Raw genomic sequence first — 19,392 nt, 5'->3', positions numbered from 1 at the left:
TATGAGGAAAAAACAAATTCATTCACTTTCTCAAAAACATGCAATACCATTTCTGAAGTGCATTATTCCTCGAGTAAATCTGAATCTTTCACTGTACCTGTCACAGAAGTTGGAAGCGTGTTTGACTTTTTTAGCTGCTCCCTTCTTTCTAGTCTTGACACAGCAGTCTCAATTTTCTTCTCGTCTTCTTGAGTTGTAGATTTCTGCAGTGTGCTTGTTTTGCTGCTGCTACTTTTATTTTCTGGCTGATTACTTACAGCAGCCTAGAACAGAGACGGAAAACTGCTGAATGATAAACAGTCTGTCATGTAATGGCTACAAGTAAGAGATGTCACACTTGATGCTTTCATTCATCACCTGTCCTTTCCTTAACCTTCCTTTTTGGCAAAGGATGGAAACACGCTAATACTTCTAAAACTAACAGTTATTAGAGACTGTAAAAAAAGACCCACAAAGTTAAATTTGTCATGTTGTCATTTCAGTCAAAATACCGAACAGTTTGAGCCAGCCCTACCTGTTAAATACAGCACTGAAACACAGCGTGTGCATCTGTGGGCAACTTCACACCCACTGCTGTTTTCTTCCGCCAATTATCTACATCTGTAATTATGCATGTGTCCATCAGAAATTTGGGTCTTGTAACAAACAGCAAAATATACTTAGTTACCCCCATCATCTCCCTTTTTACTATCTGTGGTATCTATATACAGCATCACTGGTTTTGTAGCATCACGTTGTACTATAAGTAGAAGTGTTTTTCTTACTAACAGAAAACCATAGATAGTAAGTAGCTATTTAGAGAACAGGAAAGAAGTGATACTTGAATTCCGTGCCTGCTTTAGGCATTTGGATGTTCCACATGACAGTTCATTTCTTTCATTCATCTGCATTTTATCCAAATAATATGTTACAATAAAAATAAATTCAAACTTACTAATATTTACCTATATTCACTTATAAATGAGTATTCCAGCTGTTATTCCCCAAGCATTAAGGCTTAACATCAAGCTTTGAAAGAACCATGCTGCATACAATTCTTCTGTTCAATCAACTGTGCAGTGGTCATGCTTATGATCGCCATTAACTACCACCTGATATTAAGGCATCAGAGTTTACACTAAAATTGTCATACTATTGCACAGTATTTTCTCCCTGAGGTCTCAGTTTTGCAAAAAGGGAACTCCAAATTTTCAAACTACTTTTTACTCACTGTCATTTTAGCTTTTATGAAATCTTATAAACCAAACATTAAAAAAAAATCCCTTTCACATAATAAAACTAGCTAACAGTTATAATTATGGCATCAGTATTTCTAATGGGCAGGTTTCTAAAGATCATTTACATTTTCTTTAGCCAGCTTCTCTGCTTGCTTTGCCTCTCTGGCTTGTCTCCTCTCTTCCCTCGTAGCTTGCTGCTCACGAAACCCCTTTTGCTTTTGCAGCGCTAATGTAATCCAAAGTGGTTGTGAAGTTTCAACTTTCTCCATCAATTTAGAGCCATCTAAAGAGTGCCTGCTCTGGAGGACTGGCTTTTCTGAAAGAAAACATGAGAAGAATTGGTTAAGTAATGCACATCTCAAGCAAACAGGTACCATTTCTCTACCTTGTGAAAACTCTGGAGCTCAGCCCATTGAATGCCTTGCCATTCACAGACCTTTGTGGTCTTTATGTCAAATCCTGAAACAGTTTTTATGCCTCAGGAATAAGACCTAATTCAACACACTCATACAGCTGTCCAAATTTATCCTTTTTGTGTGAAAAAGCCTACCCCAGACACTTAGACTTCCAGCCTAATTTACTGCAAGTACTCACACTGCATGAGATATTTAGGTGAAAGTGATACATATGCATTGATTGTTTATAACTCTAATGAAAGGGATCCAGCCACTATGTACTGCAGTTCCCTGGTTTTCCAGCTGTAATTAAGCAAAGAAGAGTGTCCGAATTTTGGCCAGAAGAAGGAGGCTGAAATGATGTACTCTGTAAATGCAGCCCCTCTTAAAAAAAATTTTTTTTTTCAAATCGTCACTTGAGTATTTGACTTCCTGTAGCATGCATGAAACTGGGGCTAGCACCCAGTATAGAGCCGTGAGTGGTTGGGAGCAGCACTAGGGTGCAAAGGTGCTCCTGCAGAGCTCAGTGAGCATGGAAACGCCCAACTGGCCCGGGCCCTGCGCTCCCAGACCAGCAGCTGTGCCTCTTAACTAGTTCCCATAAATCCTCATTGAAAAATGGGAGTTAAAGGAAAAGGTGTAAAAACAAGCAGCAGTTCCACTGAGATATGGTTTTAGAAGTGTCTTGATGCTTGCAAAATTCAAGAATGGAAAAAATTGGGATTTCCCGATTAAATGCTGAATTCCTGCCTTGCTCTTTTGAGTGTGCTTGCACTCAAAGGGTGATTTTCACTCTTGTACAGAATACTATTTCAAGCCACAGGGGCTTTCAACCTTCCTCTGAAGAGCTACTATGGCTACCGTAATTGTTTCGATTACTGAAGAATGCCTCTGAAATGCAGACTCCTGCCTCCAGCTATATCGGGTTAGATAGATAGAGAATTTGCCAGTGGTAGGCACTATAAGGGGACCTAGATCTTAGTACTTTTTAACTTACATAATATTCCCCTAAAAAATAGATACAATGTAATGTAAATTATAAAAATTACTTCCTTTGCTCCAATGACACCATTACACATGGAACAGAGTCCATCATCTGACTAACTAGGTAATATCTCTGTCAAGGAAAAAACACACACACTTCAGCTACCTTCTTGAAATTAACTTCCGTAAGCAGGTCGCACTCGTCACACTGAGTTTATGTGTATCTGAATTAAACTGTGGGGATGGGAAGTCTCATTCATTCAGACAACCCAAAGCAAAGTAGTGGTACTCCACAGATAATGTGCCAAGTAAAAATTATATCTTAAGACCAAGTTTCTTCCTCTGGACCTCCAGTATTTCATTTTGAAAATGCAGACAATAACTAAATGACCTTTGAAAAATACATACCTTTCTTCAGTGGCTCAGGCTTTTTGTCATTTTTTTCTCTCCATGGAATACTTATAGATGGGAAAAATGACTTCTTTTCTCTGATTTCTTCCTCTTCATTTTTGTACTCATTGGATGGTGTGGACTGCACTGCATTTGCTCTGTCTTCTTTTCTCCAGCCACTGTCTGATTCAGCTTTAACCAACCTTTGCCCTAGTGTATCAGCTAGGTTTGATCTGTTCATTTTAGAGAGAGGAGACGATGGTGGTGTCTGGCTGGTGGGCTTTGGAGCTAAAGCAGGTTTCTGTGGGACCAGTGACTTGCATGCTGGTTTCTCATGAGGGAGTAAAGTGCTCTGGCCAGTGGCTGGTAGGACCACTGGTGTGCCTGCTGGTTGTGAAATCTCCACCACAGTAATTGAAGAGTCTTTTGAGTCTTTCACATTACCAAGGACGTTCACTCTCCCTATGCCAGAGGATGTACTCTCTTGCGGAGCAAAAACAGCGGACTCTTTCTCACCTTCTGTTGTAACTAGTGGGTCAGGCAAACCATCAAAACTATCTCCTGCACTGTATCTTTTCTTTTTCCTTTGCTCAGCCTGTTGATCATAATGGAAACGTAAAGAGTAGTTTGTCCTTCGTAACTTTATCCCAAAAGGAGAAACATTTTCTTCTCCGTTTGGTGCTGGTTTATCTGCTTTTTTTGTGCTGTTATTCTGCTGATTTTCCTGAGCACCAGGAAGTTCTGCCTGGGGTAATTCTTTACCTGGAGAATGAGGAAAACTTGGAACAAGGAAAGATGGAAGATCTTTTGCAAATTTACAGCCTTCTGTGTTGTCTGTCATTTCACTATGGGTTTCCATTTTCTCCTTAGCCTTTTCAGCAAAGTTATCCTTAAAAGTAGAAGCCTCATCCTCCTTTGAGTCAGCACATGAGCCAGTGATTCTTCCCACTGGTTCATTGCCTTTTGCCACACTTACATTCTCAGCATCTGAATTGGTTTTTGAAGCTTCTGAAAATTTCTGCCATGCTGGTGTTATTGAGAACTTCGCATTGGCAGAGAGAGTCTTCCTCAAGTTGCCATGTGGAGCACCCCGTCCTCGGGGTGTCCAGTCGTCACTGTGTCTGCAGACACTTACTCGATCTCTCTCATATTTGCTGTTTTCTGCGTTCTTCAGGATTCTGGAGCGGATAGAGGCCCACTCAGCTAGTACGGCCTGGTTGTTCGATGTCTCTTGTGCATATTTCATTTTACTGCTGCTGGGCTTGGGATCCTGGTTTTTTTTCTGGGCCTTCTCTGGTGAAGGAATGTCCACATTTTTTCTCTCTTCTGTTAAGCCAAGTAATGATTTACAAGCCGTGTCCTTTATCTGGTTCAAGTTAACTGCTGTGCCACACAGCTGTGCTCCAGTAACCAAAATAGCTGTATGGGGTACACACACAGATGATGGGAGTGTATGGGAGCCCTTGCTGGCAGTGTGCATCCTGCAGTCTTTGATGGATGGAGAAGAGAGTCCTGCTCCTTTGATGGGCATGACTGGACTCAGATTTACTTTCTGAAATATGATCTGTTTATCTCCAGAAGACACTTGAAATGTGAAGGGTCTGGATGCAGTTTGTCTTTCATCTACCTCTTGCCACCGAAGCTCTTCCCCTATTCGCTTTTGCTCCTGCGCCTCAACTTCTCTCTTCAGTTTCTGGGCTAGGCCGCCTTCTGCTGTTTTATTCCCTTTTTCTGGCTGTTTGAGTTTTTGGGATCTTGATCCTTCTTGGAGCTTCTCCTCTAGCAGATGCCTATCAGCCCCTCCAGAACACAACTGATCCTTGTCCTGTTGCTGTTCCAAGGATTTTTCTTGTTGGTTTTGCTGAAGATTTTGTCCTTCTGTGTCTACCCTCTGCTCTTCCAGCTTGTTCCATTCTTGTTCATTTTGTTCCTTTTGCTGCTTCAGTTCATCTTGTTGCACACTTTCTGTACTTTCCAAGTGCATTTGTTTTGTGAGCTTGTGTTTTCTCTGCTCTTCCCGTTTCTTTGTCTTATCCATTACATGCTGGGGTTGTTCCTTCTCTGTCTTTTCTCCTTTCTCCTTCAAATGCAGCCTTTGTTCCTCCTGTTTTTTCTGTTGTTTGAGGCTCTCAGCTTCTTTCTCCTGCTTCAGTTTTATTTCAGCTTCTTGAAGCTCTTTCCCTTCTAGCTCTTGTCTCTGTTTTTCTTCCTTATTTTTTCCCTTGAGTTCTTTTTGGCCCTCCAGCCAACTTCTTTCTTCTTCCTCTTGACACTGTTTTTCAATCACATGTTGTCTTAATTCTTCCAGCTCTAGCCGCTTCTGCTCCTCCAGCTCTCGTCTCTGTTTCTCCTCAAGCTCCTTGCGCCCCTGCTCTTCCCATTCCTGATGCCTCTGCTCCTCCAACTCCTGACATCTCTGCTTTTCCCATTCCTGGTGTTTCTGCTCCTCCAGCTCTCGTCTCTGTTGGTCCTCCCGTTCCTGGTGCTTCATTTCCTCCAGCTCTTGTCTCTGTTGCTCCTTCCATTCCTGGTGCTTCTGTTCCTCCAGCTCTTGTCTCTGTTGCTCCTTCCATTCCTGGTGCTTCTGTTCCTCCAGCTCTTGTCTCTGTTGCTCCTTCCATTCCTGGTGCTTCTGTTCCTCCAGCTCTTGTCTCTGTTGCTCCTTCCATTCCTGGTGCTTCTGTTCCTCCAGCTCTTGTCTCTGTTGCTCCTCTTTTTCCTGGCACTTCTGCTCCTCCAGCTCTTGTCCCTGTGGCTCCTCCAGCTCCTTCTGTGTCTGCTTCTCCAGTTCCTGCCAACTCTGCTCTTCCAGCTCTTGCCTCTTTTCAGCCTCCAGCAGTCTTCTCTCCTCTTTATGGCATGTTTGCTCTTCTGTTTTCAAAGATGTCTCTCCTTCAAGGAGATACTGCCTCCTCTCTTCTTCACGACACCTTCTCTCCTGCTCCTTCTGCACCTGCTCAAGTTCTTGGCACCTTTGTTCTTCCATTTCTCTTTGTTCTTCCATTTCTCTTTGTTCTTCCATTTCTACAATCTGCCTTATTCTTTCAGCCTCAAAGATCCCCCAGTGATCTTCAATTCTTTTCTCCTCTGCCAGCTGAAGCTGCTTCTGCTCATCTCTGTTCTGGATTAGCTTGTCTGCTATGATGTGTCCATTATAACCTGGGTATCTGTCGCCATACAGCTGAGTTTCTAGGTCCTCTGGCTCAAATTCTGTTATCGTTAAACTTTGTGATCCCTAAAATTGGGAGACAAGTTTAGAGTTACTGAATATTGCCTAATGGCTTGTTATTCTTTACAGTGAACGTCCAATCAGTTGCAAATTAAAAACAACTCTTTTTTTCTTTTTTTTTTTAAACAATGATTTAGATCCAGAGCCAACACACCCATGCCAATTTATGGATCACATCATCATAGATCCCATGCCTCTCACCTATTTGGGTGATAGCCTTTAAAAGAAAGAAAACATCCCAACAGTGATATCAGTATAACGCTAAATATTGAATCACCATTTGGTGTACACAAACTAATCCAGGTTGAGATCTGCCATTTCAAATTTACAGAAACTCAAGGAATAGAGCACAAGTTTCATATGCCTGTTCTACTACTTGGAACTCCATCCTTTAATCCTGAAATAATTAGCACCTACTTAAGGGCATCGTTTTGCCAGTTCTTTCATGGCAAATCTAGCTGTTACTTGCAGAGACAGAAGCTGTTGCCTGCAGAAAAGAGCTCTGCAATGCTAGCTGGGATAGAACACTGCTCTGGGAAACACAATTTGGTTACTTTTCACAAATTCTGAGCCAGTGTATCTACCTCATTAGCTGTGCTGAGACTCCCATTCTGTTGCAGGAACTGTGGGACCACACATGGGCAGAGAACCTAGAGCTCCCCGGCAATACTGTACTGTACTGAGACGTGCTAACTGCTGACTGGTTCTCTGTGCTTGCCCCACAGCCCTGGCATGTGGTGCAATACCTGCAATAAACTAAATGCAGATCTTCACAGCTTACTCCTTGTCTCTGTGGCGACATGGTCTGAAGGTGAGCTGCACCTGAAGAGTGCTTCCCAGCACCTTCCTTGAGGAAAACAGCTCAGCTAATGCCCTGTCTATCTATCATTTGTTGAGCCATCATTTGGCTCCAGTTAAACGTTCTGTATAAACAAGAGGTTTAAATTTAAAATTTCTTCATTGCAAGAGTGATAAATGCAAGTACAATGGTGCGGAAGAAAGGACAGTGGCCTCTCCTGAACCCTGTATTAGTTGAATAGTCTTGTCCCATTTACAAGCACTAGCAAGATGTCAGCATAAAACCCAAAATAGCCATGCAGTTAGTGTACAAAGCTAGGATTTGGTAATTCACTCTGTAGCTGCAGCAAAAGCTGCATTACTTAAGTCTTATTCTTTCTTATAAGAGAATGATACTATCACTGTCGGAACTCGTGCCACTTTTAGAGAATCTAATTTTTTTCCCAACCAAATTTTGCACTATCTGATTGCCTATACCAGAGCAGCATTAACAGTGGCAGATATCCTTCGGACCTTTATGGCCTGAATTTTTTACTAGAAAAGCTAGACTCAGAAGCTCTCTCAGTGTAAAATTCTAGTGGAAGTACTTCAGGTGCAAGTACATTTGTCTCAACTGGCTATGTTAAAACTTCTTTGCATCTTCTGTCCAGCTAGGGTTTCATCTTTAGGTCTCTATCTTGATTTCAAGACAAAATGAAAGAAGCATGCATTTTGTTTTGCCTTGAAGACATGAGATTTGTTGAAGAAGCTTTCAATACCTGTCTCTAACAGTGTTAATCACATTTTAAGACAGTCCTCCGCCTATAGCTACTTCTGGTGCACTCAGTTACGGTTATTTTGTACCCAGCTTCAAAAGCAACCCCCCTCCTCTCACTGTTTGACCAGTGATTCAATACCTTTGTCAATCTCTTGTGCTTTCTTGACATCCTCTGTTTTTTTGGCTTCACTGACAGCTTGTGTTTAGCTGCACTGTTGTCTAGACGAGCAACAGCCTGGGGAACTGCATCCAAATTGATTGTTTCAATTGTGCCAGAACAGGAAAATTGTCTTTTTGGCCGCGATGATTTGACTGGAGTGACCTGTTTGTGTTACAAACACAAGAAGCTATTATTAAGCTATTTGTTCCATTTAAATAAATAAACAAACAAATATCCCACCCCCAAAGCCTTTTCAGTTTTGAATTCAAAGGAGTTATTAGCAGAAAAGACTTTAAATCCTGTTTTTCCATCATACAAATCATGAAGTTTGGACATGAAAGTTACAGCTGTAATATTTTCCCTATTTCCAGTACTACACATTTTTATACTTTTCACTTAAAAACTACTTAGACCATTCTAACTAAGTTTTTTCACAGTTTAGCTCCACTCTGAAGTTGTTGGGATTGGGAAGGACAGGGGTGGAGTTTTAAGCAACATCAAACACTGGGACATTTTAATGTTTGCTTACCGTGGAAAAAATATCTACATCTTTAAATAATTTAGATTGTACACTTTAGGCAAGACCAAATCAGATTGACTTATCTAAGCATTATAATAGAACAGCTACAGAGCTGTACTCTCTGCATGGGAGATGATCACAGTATTGGATCTCAGACTGGCACAGTGCCTGCAGAAAACCTTCCTCCAAAGTCATGTGGAGTTGTCCAAGCTGGCACCAAAGAACAGCAAAAAATAAAATAAGACAATGCTGGCTTTGATTGGTGCTTTTTTCTCTTGCGCTTCAAGTATTTGGGTTCAGAAAGTGCAAAATACAAGCAAAGTGATTTAGTGAGACCCCTCTCATGAATAAATACAGTGGAACTATATGTCTAGACATTTAAGAGTGAGCCTGTGATCAGTCTCTCCCGTAAGTCACTGAGCTATCATCCTGAGACTTGTATTTGGCACAATCCAAGTGGAAAAAGAAGACAGAAAAAAAAAAAAAAAGGAAGGGAGAAAGCATCTTCTGTAAGGAAAGAAAATCACATACATTGTTTTCAAGACAGCTCTGTAATCTTCGGAAGGTTAAACATATGCTAATCAGGGAACCAATTACTTAAAAGCTGATGGAACATTTTGCATATGTTTATTGAATTACATGTAAGCATAACAAAGTAGTAGAAGTATTTATGAAAATTATGGCTCTATGATTAATACATCAAATGCAGGAATGCTACAAGACTGGCAGAGAGCGAGTTCTGCTGTCTCCTGCAATCAACTCTTACAGATTTCTCAATCTTAGTTATTGCTTATTTACTAGCCCCAAAACTGTGCAATGTTCAAAAAACCGTGGGTGGTGAATGAAACAAGGAAATATGTATTAAAGCAAAAACTGACCGTTAGGCTTCTAATAACTAATATTAGCAAGTAACTCAGTGCAAACCAAGTGTAAGTTTTTTTACCTTTTCTTCCGCTTCATGTCCTGTTCCAGGCAAACTCATTGTTCTCAACAAATCTGGAGTGTCAGTGGACTAGAAAACAAGAAGATTACCATAGCTAGATATTAAAAAGTAAAGGACCTAATAAATATGGTTCAAAGGACTTGTGAAATCATGCATATTAGGGAAGATTTTTACCCCATCTCCTGTCACTGCAGGATTGAAGGATAAACAATTCTTGTTCCTAAATGCTATGAGTTTCTCTTTGCTGCTCCTTGAATTACTGCTGTCTATACAGAAGCAGTTGTTGCTACAAGACACTACAAAAGGCAGAACACTCACACTTCCTTAACAAGATAACCAGATTCCAAATCCAAAGAAAGAGCACACCTTTGTAGGATTTCAATCAGCTCTTTTAATAACTATTTTCTCCCGACCTACACCTAAGGAAAAAAATATAGGAACCTGATCAGGCATTACGTCTGCTGCAAGGAGTTTCAACTCCAGGTTGTTGATGACTCCGCTTCCTATAAAGCAAACCAGCCCCCCCCGAGCAATCAAAGCCTATCAGTCACTAGGACTCCTTAGCTACTGTCCCTCTCCAAGCCATCTCACAGGAAGGGATTTTGAAGGCACAGGGGTTGAAGTAGCATTTGTGACACCCAGAAACTCTGGTTTTAAGCATTATATCACAGTATTACTTCGTAAGCTAATGAATGTTGGGATCACAAGTGCACGAGGTGCACGCAATTGGTAGTATAAAGCCTAAAAAATCAGCTTTACAAATATAGGTTAAATGAAACCCAGAACTCCTGCCATCAATCCAAGTTAGTCAGGAAAATCAGAAGTCACAAAGCAACACAGGAAACCTGTTTGAAGTAGAGCAGCGCTATGTGGTCCTGGCCACCAGCTCCTGACAGAAGCCACCCCATCACCCCAGGACCTATGCAGATAAACATGCAGAGGAGTTACAAGGCCACCAGCAGAGACAGGAGCAGAAACAAGGCAAGCTGCAGTGCACCAGAAATCTCTGATAAAGCCGGTAATGAGTAGCGTGCAGAAAGAGAAAAGGAAAGTACCAAGTGTTCTGGCTGACCCTATGCATGTAGCATTGGTTTGTTTGTGTCTACAATCTCCTCTGAGTAGGGATGTTTGTTCCTTCGGTATTTGGAAAAAGATTTATGCAAAGGGGCATTCATTTGGTTTACAAAACATAATATTTAAAAGAGTAGGTGGTGAAGACTGAATCTCTCCCTTTTTATTACACAAAGATACTTTAGTGTTTTTTTAGTGCTGGAATTATTTTCCCCTTTGAGCTGGAGGTCTCTAGGTGACATTCAGGTCTCCTGCAGGACAGAGCAAGAAGGCTTTCTGCAGAGAATCTGTGTTGGTCTCAAACATAGAGTCTCGCCTAGTACCAGGGTACAGAGCCAAAACCTGGCCACAGTGCCAGTGCACTCTTTGTGCCCTGAGGCACGCAAGATGCTCTTGATTCACCTTAACTGATTGCTTCAGAAGGGAGTGTTTGTGAAGCGGAAAAAAATATACCTTTACTTTGGCTTCATTTTTATCCTCCCAGCCTGCAGAGGAAGAGGCGTGAGTGTGCGGGTCCTACCGAAACGCCTGGCTCCCTGACAAATCCGACCACAGCCACAAACGAAGTGGTCACAGAGGAGACCCTTGAAGACTGATAAAGACTTTGGGCCACCTCAGCCATAAATCTCCTTTCTGTGTGTTTGGCTGAATATAGGCATTAGCTGCAGAGGACACTTAACTGCCTTTGCCTTTCACATGAGCGGAGGCTCAGTGTCCCTCCACGATCTTAAGGGCTGCATGTGCATGGTGGGTTGCTGCTTGCCTTCCCCAAGGGTTCACGGGCACAAAGTCAGCCTCCCCTGGGCAGGGAAGGATGTCCCTCTGTCCCCCACGGTCCCTTCAGCCATTACAGTGACACACAGAACCAGTCTCGCCTTAGAGGATTTCCAGAGAGCTTCCATCACTGTGTTTCTTCACTGTCTAAATGAGACCTTTCTGGACATGAACGTGGACATTGAATGCCCACAGTTCCTGGTATCAAAATCTTCATGGATAATTTGAGTAATTATTTGAATTATACTGGAGATCTGGATTTAGGGAGAATTCTCAAAATGTTTCTCCCCCCTCTTTGCCTTCGGTTCCCATCCATGAGAAACATGGATATTTACCCCAAGACCCAGGATTTTACAGATTTAAGCTCCAGACCCCTTGCGTTTTGGAATTATTTTCCTTTTTACCATTTGACGCCGTGTACAACCTTGCATGCTGGGAAGTCCATATTTCAAGACATTTTCTGTCTCAGAAAAATTCCCTATCTTCTAGCTATACTGCCAAGTGATGTCTGCACTGATGGAAGTTCAGAGCAAACGTTCAAACCAGTAATTCTGTGGGACCTGGCTCAGGATGCCAAGAGCACACGCTTCTCACCAGTCCAAGAAACACAAGCTGAGAGATCCCACCCACATAAAACAGCCCGCTGAGCTCAGCTACGCCTCACTGGAGACATCTGCTATGCCCCAGTGGACTTTACTGTTTTAGTACTGCTATAAATGCCATGAATATGTCGATTTAAAGTGCTTACTTTATTACCACTGTCTGAGATCACAGTGTCCTGCTGAGTCTCAATCTCCATGGGGCTACTGAGCAACACATCCTCTTCTATACTAGTGTTTGCCTCCCCCATCGTCCTCACAGAAATTGTCATTTGTGGAGGCTGCCCAAATTTTATATTCTTGGCCAACTGTTGCTGAAAAACAAGGAAAAAAAACAAAAAAAAAAAAAAAAAAAAAAAAGGTATTTATACTATCAGCAAAACAAGCCAAGTCTAGCACGTGCCCCTTCTCCACCTGAAAGCTGCACAGAAACATTCAAGGCAACTTCTGACTCTGGACAAAAAAAATCAACTTGAGGCTCACATTGCTGCAACATGATGGGCACCCCCTCTTTTTTCTCCCCACAAAGCGACCAAGGTCAGGAATTTACTGCATGATTTCTGATTTTGGATGATCAACTTGAGTTCTTGTCAATGTTGCCAAGTTTTGCAAACTTACTGTGAATTTTGAAACATTCCTTCTCTTTTTTTAATCTATGTCCTAGGTTAAGACTTTGTTTATAAAAACTAATTATGAAGCCTTACTATTGCAAAGAAATAAGATTATGAGCCAAGTGTACACTGAGAATCTAAAACTGCCCCAAAAGGCAACCTTTTTCTTCTCCAGCCCCCAAACCCTGCATCTCATGCATCTGTCGTTCTTAAAGATATCCTTATTGTAATGTTTAGTGACAAGTTTTAAATGTTAAGGGTTTGGCATAACCCTGCCTTAGAGGAGGCAAATTCTCCAAGGAGGAGAAACCCAGCTTCTTTTAGATGCTTGATCTCACAGTAACAATACACAAACTCATGTCTGCTCATGCTCACATGCACTACCACATCACTGCTTTTGCACAAAGAAGTTTATGCAGGGGACGTGCAGTAAAATGAATGGATAAAAGAGCTTTCCCACCATTTATTTTCCTTGTTGAAGTAGTTTTCTCTCAAGGATTACAAGAAAGTACTCTTGAATTATATTAAGCATAAGAAGAGTAAAATAAGTAGTGTATAATCTGGTAGGGTGAATTAGAGAAATTACAGCCCTGACTACTGCAGAGACACATACCATACAGTCTTTGAAAGTGAACTTTTTGCAAAAGAGTTAGAAGAAATTCTCTAAAAGGAGCAAATGGAGTAAGGAACATTTATTGATAGATTTTCTTCCTGAAATAAATATTTCAGGGAATCATTCTCAGTTAGGAAAGAAAGGACCGTGGAGTTACTTTCCTCCTTTACTCTCTTTCAAGCACAGAAAATTCTCCAAAGGACATCTCCCATTTCTGTCTTGTATTACTATGAACATCTACAGCTCAGCAATACTCGATTTACTGTGCAGCTTCTATTCAGTGGAAATGTCAGGTACATACACGGACCCCTCACATGAGTTTGCCACTGAGAACTGCAGAAAATTGGAGTAGATAGCATGCAAAACAAAGACTTTTTTTTTTTCTCATAGCACAGAATCAGTAGCATGGCTTAGGTGAGCAGTCGGCAAGGGAAGATATGCTTTAGTATGGATGGATTTCTAAAATGATTCAGGTCAGATCAGTCTCGCTCGCCACCGTTGCCCAGCAGACTAGACTCTTATATGAAGTTTATCCATATTACCCCAAAACATTACTAGATTTCTGTATTGAACTATTAAGACAAAAGGTACGTCCACAGACTCCTTATAATCAGGTTATTAAATTAGAATAGTTTTTCTCAGTCTCCTCGTTTTGGTACACATTGTTTACGCCCACTTGGATTTTGGCAGAAAGTAATGCAATTCATCTAAGTACATCATTTTGGCATAGTGGGCAGTTCTGAATGGCACAGTTTTATTCCCATCTAGATTACTGGCAGTGCACCCACAGTCTAAAGGCAAGGATTTCACCAAGTCTTCCCAGGCTTTCATGTCAGCAGTGCAACTCTGACTTGAAATCTTTTGTTTCCATTGCATAAATGGGAGCTGGAGAGAGCAAATGGGTCTGTATTAGATAGTGTGAAGGCTGTAATTCTGCTCTATTCCTGAAGGTCCTCTGATACTAGTAGAAAATAATTCCAGAACAGCTTCCTAACTTGATAACATGTTTTCTAAGTTGAGGCTGCTCCCTTCTTCTTCCTGAAGTCATATTCCTAGACAAATAGTTCTCCCAGGCTGGAACCATCAGCATTACCTGAGCAAACTACCCAAGAAACTAAGAACTTGTGCATCTTTTCCATGGTGAGAACGTGCATGCACATACATATTGCTTGCAATGTCTTTTGGAGGAAAGGATGGTGTGTTATTCTCTTGATCTTCTGATCAAGTTCTTGATTCTAGTGTGTGTGCAGTGCACGGTGGGAGTTGTGTGGTGATGGAGCTATTGTGGACAATGATCTGTGCTTGAAAAAGAATGGCCTTTTTAATTGTCATCAAGGATGCTTGAGGGCTGTGCTGTAAAAATGTGTATTTCTGTATATAAAAGTTTAAAATGTTATTTTCCTGATATTTCCAGGAAATAGACTACCCTCAATATTTATGGACTGTACACAGGTTTGTTGGGTTTAATTACTTCAAATTTTTAAAAGTTTATTTGCTCAGACTTGCATAAATTAGTTTGAAGATTGAAGAAGAAGCTCTAGTAGCCCTCACATTCCCTCCAGGACAGAAGGCTCTTCTCTGTATTATTTATTTATTGGCTTTTTTAAAATAAATTTTGCTTAAAAAAGCCTCCACTAATAGTTCTCCATTGGCCAATTTCTTTCAGTGCATTCTAATCTCCAAAGCTGATGCTGAATACCAAATGTCAAAATCTCAAATAGCTTGTTACCACTGACCAAATTTATGCTTATTGCTTTCAAAGAGCAATGTTAAACCTGCTCCCTGTCCTTTTTCAAAATGTGCTCATACTGTAACTACAACGCAATTATCCTCTCTCAGAAATATTCATACAGATACATTCTCTACCTGGCCAATCATAAAAACCCTAAAAATGCATCATCCCTGAAAGAAAAGAAAAAACCCACAACTTTTACTTGGAAGAACGTACACAGATAGTCCAACCCAGAAATGGAGAGAGACATCAATTTAAGCTGCAAGGCCACTGAGAAAAGGCCATATTCCTTGAAAAGGAGCATCTTTTTCAGTTAGACATATATTTCTGAACACAAAACTATAAATCCTGTGTACTTGCGAATTCCCTGTGCTGAAAGCATGTGGATGATGGTTGCCTAAGGAGGATTATTTGCAACACCGGTCATTAGAAGTTGCAGGCATGCCATTTTGTTCCTCTACCATTGCGCAGTCATGTGTTTAAATACCCTTTTGGAAATCCCCATAGATGCGTATCGGTCTCAGTTAAATGACCCTGGTCTCCTTTGGTTTGTGCAAGACGACTTGTAATTTAGCAGCCAGAAATCACCATCCTGCTCTGAAATCTAGCTGTCAGCTAGAAGGAGAAGGAAAGAGATTAATGTCTCCTGCCTGCACCTTCCACTTCCAGCGTTATCAGTGCCAATGGGCTTTCCCAGTCCCTCAATTTGCAGCCAGTGGACAGGTGTTTCCACTTGCAAACCATTCTCAGCACCAAAACAGCACGGCTGCCACATATGACAATGACCCTGAAACAGTGGCTGGAGGCACCACCAACACAGGGGAGCTTCAGAATGGGATCATTAAGTTGTGCTCCACATCAGGTTTACCTCATCCCTGAATTTTTTTCTATGAGATTCAAGAGGTGCATGAGAGTTTGTCTATTCACATCCAACCCAGGTGGCTATCAGTGCAGTGCCATTCAGTGTGAGGTGAGGGGCAGGGCTGCACATCTTAATAAAGGCAAAGAAATACTGGGAATTTAGAAGAGAAATTAAAAGCCTGCACTCATCCAATTTTTAAAATCTTCCACAGTAACTGGACCATGACACAGACCCACTTTTATCTAATGCAAAATAATTTGTTAAAATATGATATTATTTAATGGACATCTTTACACCAGCTTACCATTAATAACTTCAGCAATAAAACTCCTAAGTTAAATTGGTCTGCATTGGTTGGCACCTGCAGCAAATTAAAAAGCTTAGACTTTCAAAGCACTCTTTGTGTTTGCATAGGAAATGCCACAGCACAAACTTTCCATATTAACCGGCAGAGAGCCCAGACTGGGCCGTACATCTCCTCTTTCACTCCAGTTTGGCTCCTCTTCTGTGTACATGCCTGCTTGCATGCATGTTGGATTCAGCCCCCTGAAACCACGTCATTCTTATGGCTCTGTGCCTGGACTGAATCCAAAACTGGATCCGCTGAGCTTCTTAGTCTGTTCAGTTAAAAATCATTAAAACAGAGTGTACTATTTCAGCTGATTCCATTCAAACAAGTCTTACAAGAAATGCTGGTCATACTTTGCCTTCAAATCAAATACTTATTTTTCATGTCTGTTTGGAATACCCAGATATAGAAATAAATGAAATTATGTTTTCTAGTTATATATAATTGTGAAATAATTACTTAATCAATAATACTTGTCCTAAGAAGAGCTATACTGTTGAAATTCTACATTGTCCTGTACAGTTTCTCACAGTGACCCAAAAATCAAATGCCTTGGGAATATATAAGAACAGGGTGAGCCCGTACTGAGATTTTCCCTGTAAACGCTCCAATGATTTGTGGCATCTGAGGACTTTTGGAGTCAATAGTCAGTTGGGAACTTTTCTTTTATGAAATTGTTTCATTGCTTTTTGAACTTTTATAAATATTCCATGAATAACAGTGCTGTATGACAATGAGTTCTACAGTCCAACTATGCATAAAGAAATATTTGGTTTTGTTTTGGTTTGAAAGTGTTACTAGTTTCAACTGATGCTCATGTGTTCTCATGCCGTGAAAGACTGAATAACTCTCCTATATTAATTTTCTCAATTCCACTCATGATTTCATGCATCTCTATCATATCGTCTCTCTTATAATTTCTTTTCTAGGCTGAAAAGACAGTTTACCTAATTGTTCTTTCTATGGAAGTGAGTACACTTCTTTATCCAAACAGGAAAATCTGCAGCATATCTAAACAAGCAAAACACCTCACATAAGCAAAATTATTTTTTTTTAATCAAAGAGAGAGAATAACCTGGAAAGCATTGTGTGATAAGTTATACTGGTATAGCTGGAGGCTTTACAAAGTAAACTAGATGTAAAATTAACATGTAAACCTACTGAAAAGGAGGAAAATAAGAAGTATTACCACAGGTGGTTTGGATATAAGATGCAGGGAGGGAACTATTCCACTCTCCATTGCTGGAGCAGCATGTGCTTTGGGGCATTACACCTCAAGAAAGATTTTGGGAGAGTCCAAAATAGAAGAATGGTGAAGAAGCAAACTGTATATGGATCTCTAGAGATATGTATTTGCAGAAAATCCAGATGCAAAATAAAGATTTTGGTATACAGTGGCAATGGACCACTTACAGATGCTCACGTGTTAAGAGCAAGACTTTCTGGAGAAACTTGAAGATACTTACAGGATCTATGGCATTTGTCACCTGAGTCTCTCCTTGCAGAGTACCAAAAGCAAAGCTCATGTGAGTAAGGAAAACGGAAGCTCATTTCCAGGGCTTAATATGATTACAGGAAAAAGGGGGTCTGCCCCAGAAATGCTAGAATGACTAAGAATGATAAATTTAGTTTATAAAGTGAAAACAATTGTCAAATATGAAGAAAACAATTAGGCTGCAGCGGCACTAGAAAATATTGGCAACAAAGAAATTAATTGTTAGAAATACAAAGCTGGGCAGTCGTGCAGTGAAAATTCACTCCCAATTCTATAAAATGCAGAGCATCAGGTTAAAAGATAATAGCTTAGAGGTTTAGCAAACAACTTTGTAGCCTTGTTGAGATCTCAGCAATATCAAACAGAAACAAAAATGGGAATGGCTGGTAGAATACAGATGTGCCACACACAGTAGGGGAAGCACCAGTTTGATCATTAGCGAAGATATGTTAATGACTAAAAGAAATGGGATCCAAAACTGAACAGTCATTAGGTCTGAAAGGAAGAAAATCATTGGGGACATTCATCATTACAAAGCCAGGGAAATGTGAATTTAAAATTGGTCCTTTAGAGTTTGACCAAGAAGTCTAGATTCCCAAGACACGTTTTATCATAATTAATATCTGTGTAATAAATGGATGTTTTACAAATTTAGAGAGCAGAGGGTTTGTTTGTTTTAAACCACGTGGCCGCATAAAACAGAAAAGATGTAGCCCAGTAGTTCCTAAATGCAGTAAGCCATATGCCATAGTATTTAATATTTCTTGCAGCTGACTGCCACAGCCTTATGGATGTCAGATAATGCAAGATACTTTCAGCTAAGGCAAAAGGTGGAGAACAAGCTGTCCTTTTGCCTCCAGAGGCAGCAGCAGTGCCACATCACGGTACTGTCACAAGCAAAAAGGGGATAATGGCTTAGACGCATCAATATACTAATTCTCAAAACAAGTTTCCATTTTACTTGCTACAGTTTTTGTGGGTCTGAAACAAAAAATGTCTTCTGTTTATTTGCTGACCATTTCTGGGAAATATAAGTAGTAGGAAGAAGAGTCACGGTGGTAAAATGCAAGGAAATGGATCTAATGCACTCTGATGCAAGACAAAATAACCCACTAACCTTTGAAAGGGAAGGATGTAAAAACAAGCTCCTAGAGTTTCTTTTACATTTGTTCTGACACACTGCTAAATTTAGATTTTAAACATCCCTTTTGTGTCATTCACAGTCCTATATGAGAAGTAAAGCACCAGATCCCAAGAAACTAAATGAGTTCAGCATCAAGAGTACCAGTGCCTGGGTACCACCTCTTTGTGGGAGCAGGTTCAGGCTGGCTTTCTACACTGGATCTTAAAAACTAGGTAATGATAAATCTCAGCAGATCCAAGGGACAAGGAAAAGACTGCTTTTACAACAGCAGATGGCTTAAGCCAACACAAAATAACTTCAGAATACACAAAGGCTCTTGGAGGTTAACAAGATGTCAGGCTTTTATCAGCCCGACTTCTAGCACACACTAAAACCTTTGAACATGACCAAATCCATTTACAGAAAGCCTAAGATGAATGCTGCCAATCTGGAAATCAATAAAAAGAAATGAGAGCTATTCCAGAAAGGTTGTAGTGAGGTGGGTGCTGGTCTCTTCTGTCAGGTGGCTGGAGATAGGACGAGAGGAAATGGCCTCAAGTTGAGGCAAGGGAGATTTAGGTTAGATATTAGGAAAAAGTTTTTTACTGAGAGGGTTGTCAAACATTGGAATGGGCTGCCCAGGGAAGTGGTTGAGTCACCATCCCTGGAGATATTCAAAAAGCGAGTGGACAGGGTACTTCAGGACATGGTTTAGTGGGCATGGTTAATGGTTGGACTCGATGATCTTGAAGGTCTTTTCCAACCTAAAT

General features: G+C 40.7%; 1 protein-coding gene across 1 annotated transcript in view; it reads right to left on the bottom strand.

The window, feature by feature from the left end:
* Positions 1–19,392, bottom strand: part of KIAA1211 (KIAA1211 ortholog) — a 43,115-nt gene that overhangs the window by 3,414 nt on the left and 20,309 nt on the right. Inside the window, exons 3-8 of the mRNA XM_010574575.1 lie at positions 11,987–12,151; positions 9,394–9,462; positions 7,910–8,092; positions 3,005–6,221; positions 1,343–1,533; positions 98–263 (exon numbers count right to left, since the gene is read on the bottom strand). Coding sequence (XP_010572877.1) covers positions 98–263; positions 1,343–1,533; positions 3,005–6,221; positions 7,910–8,092; positions 9,394–9,462; positions 11,987–12,151 — 3,991 coding nt within the window. The remainder of the gene's footprint in view (positions 1–97; positions 264–1,342; positions 1,534–3,004; positions 6,222–7,909; positions 8,093–9,393; positions 9,463–11,986; positions 12,152–19,392) is intronic.

This window comes from Haliaeetus leucocephalus, unplaced genomic scaffold (assembly GCF_000737465.1).
Source record: "Haliaeetus leucocephalus isolate CR32 unplaced genomic scaffold, Haliaeetus_leucocephalus-4.0 Scaffold439, whole genome shotgun sequence".
NCBI classification, from domain to species: domain Eukaryota; kingdom Metazoa; phylum Chordata; class Aves; order Accipitriformes; family Accipitridae; genus Haliaeetus; species Haliaeetus leucocephalus.
The sequence above is the reverse complement of the archived record's forward strand: the minus strand, read 5'-3'. Positions and strand labels throughout refer to the sequence as shown.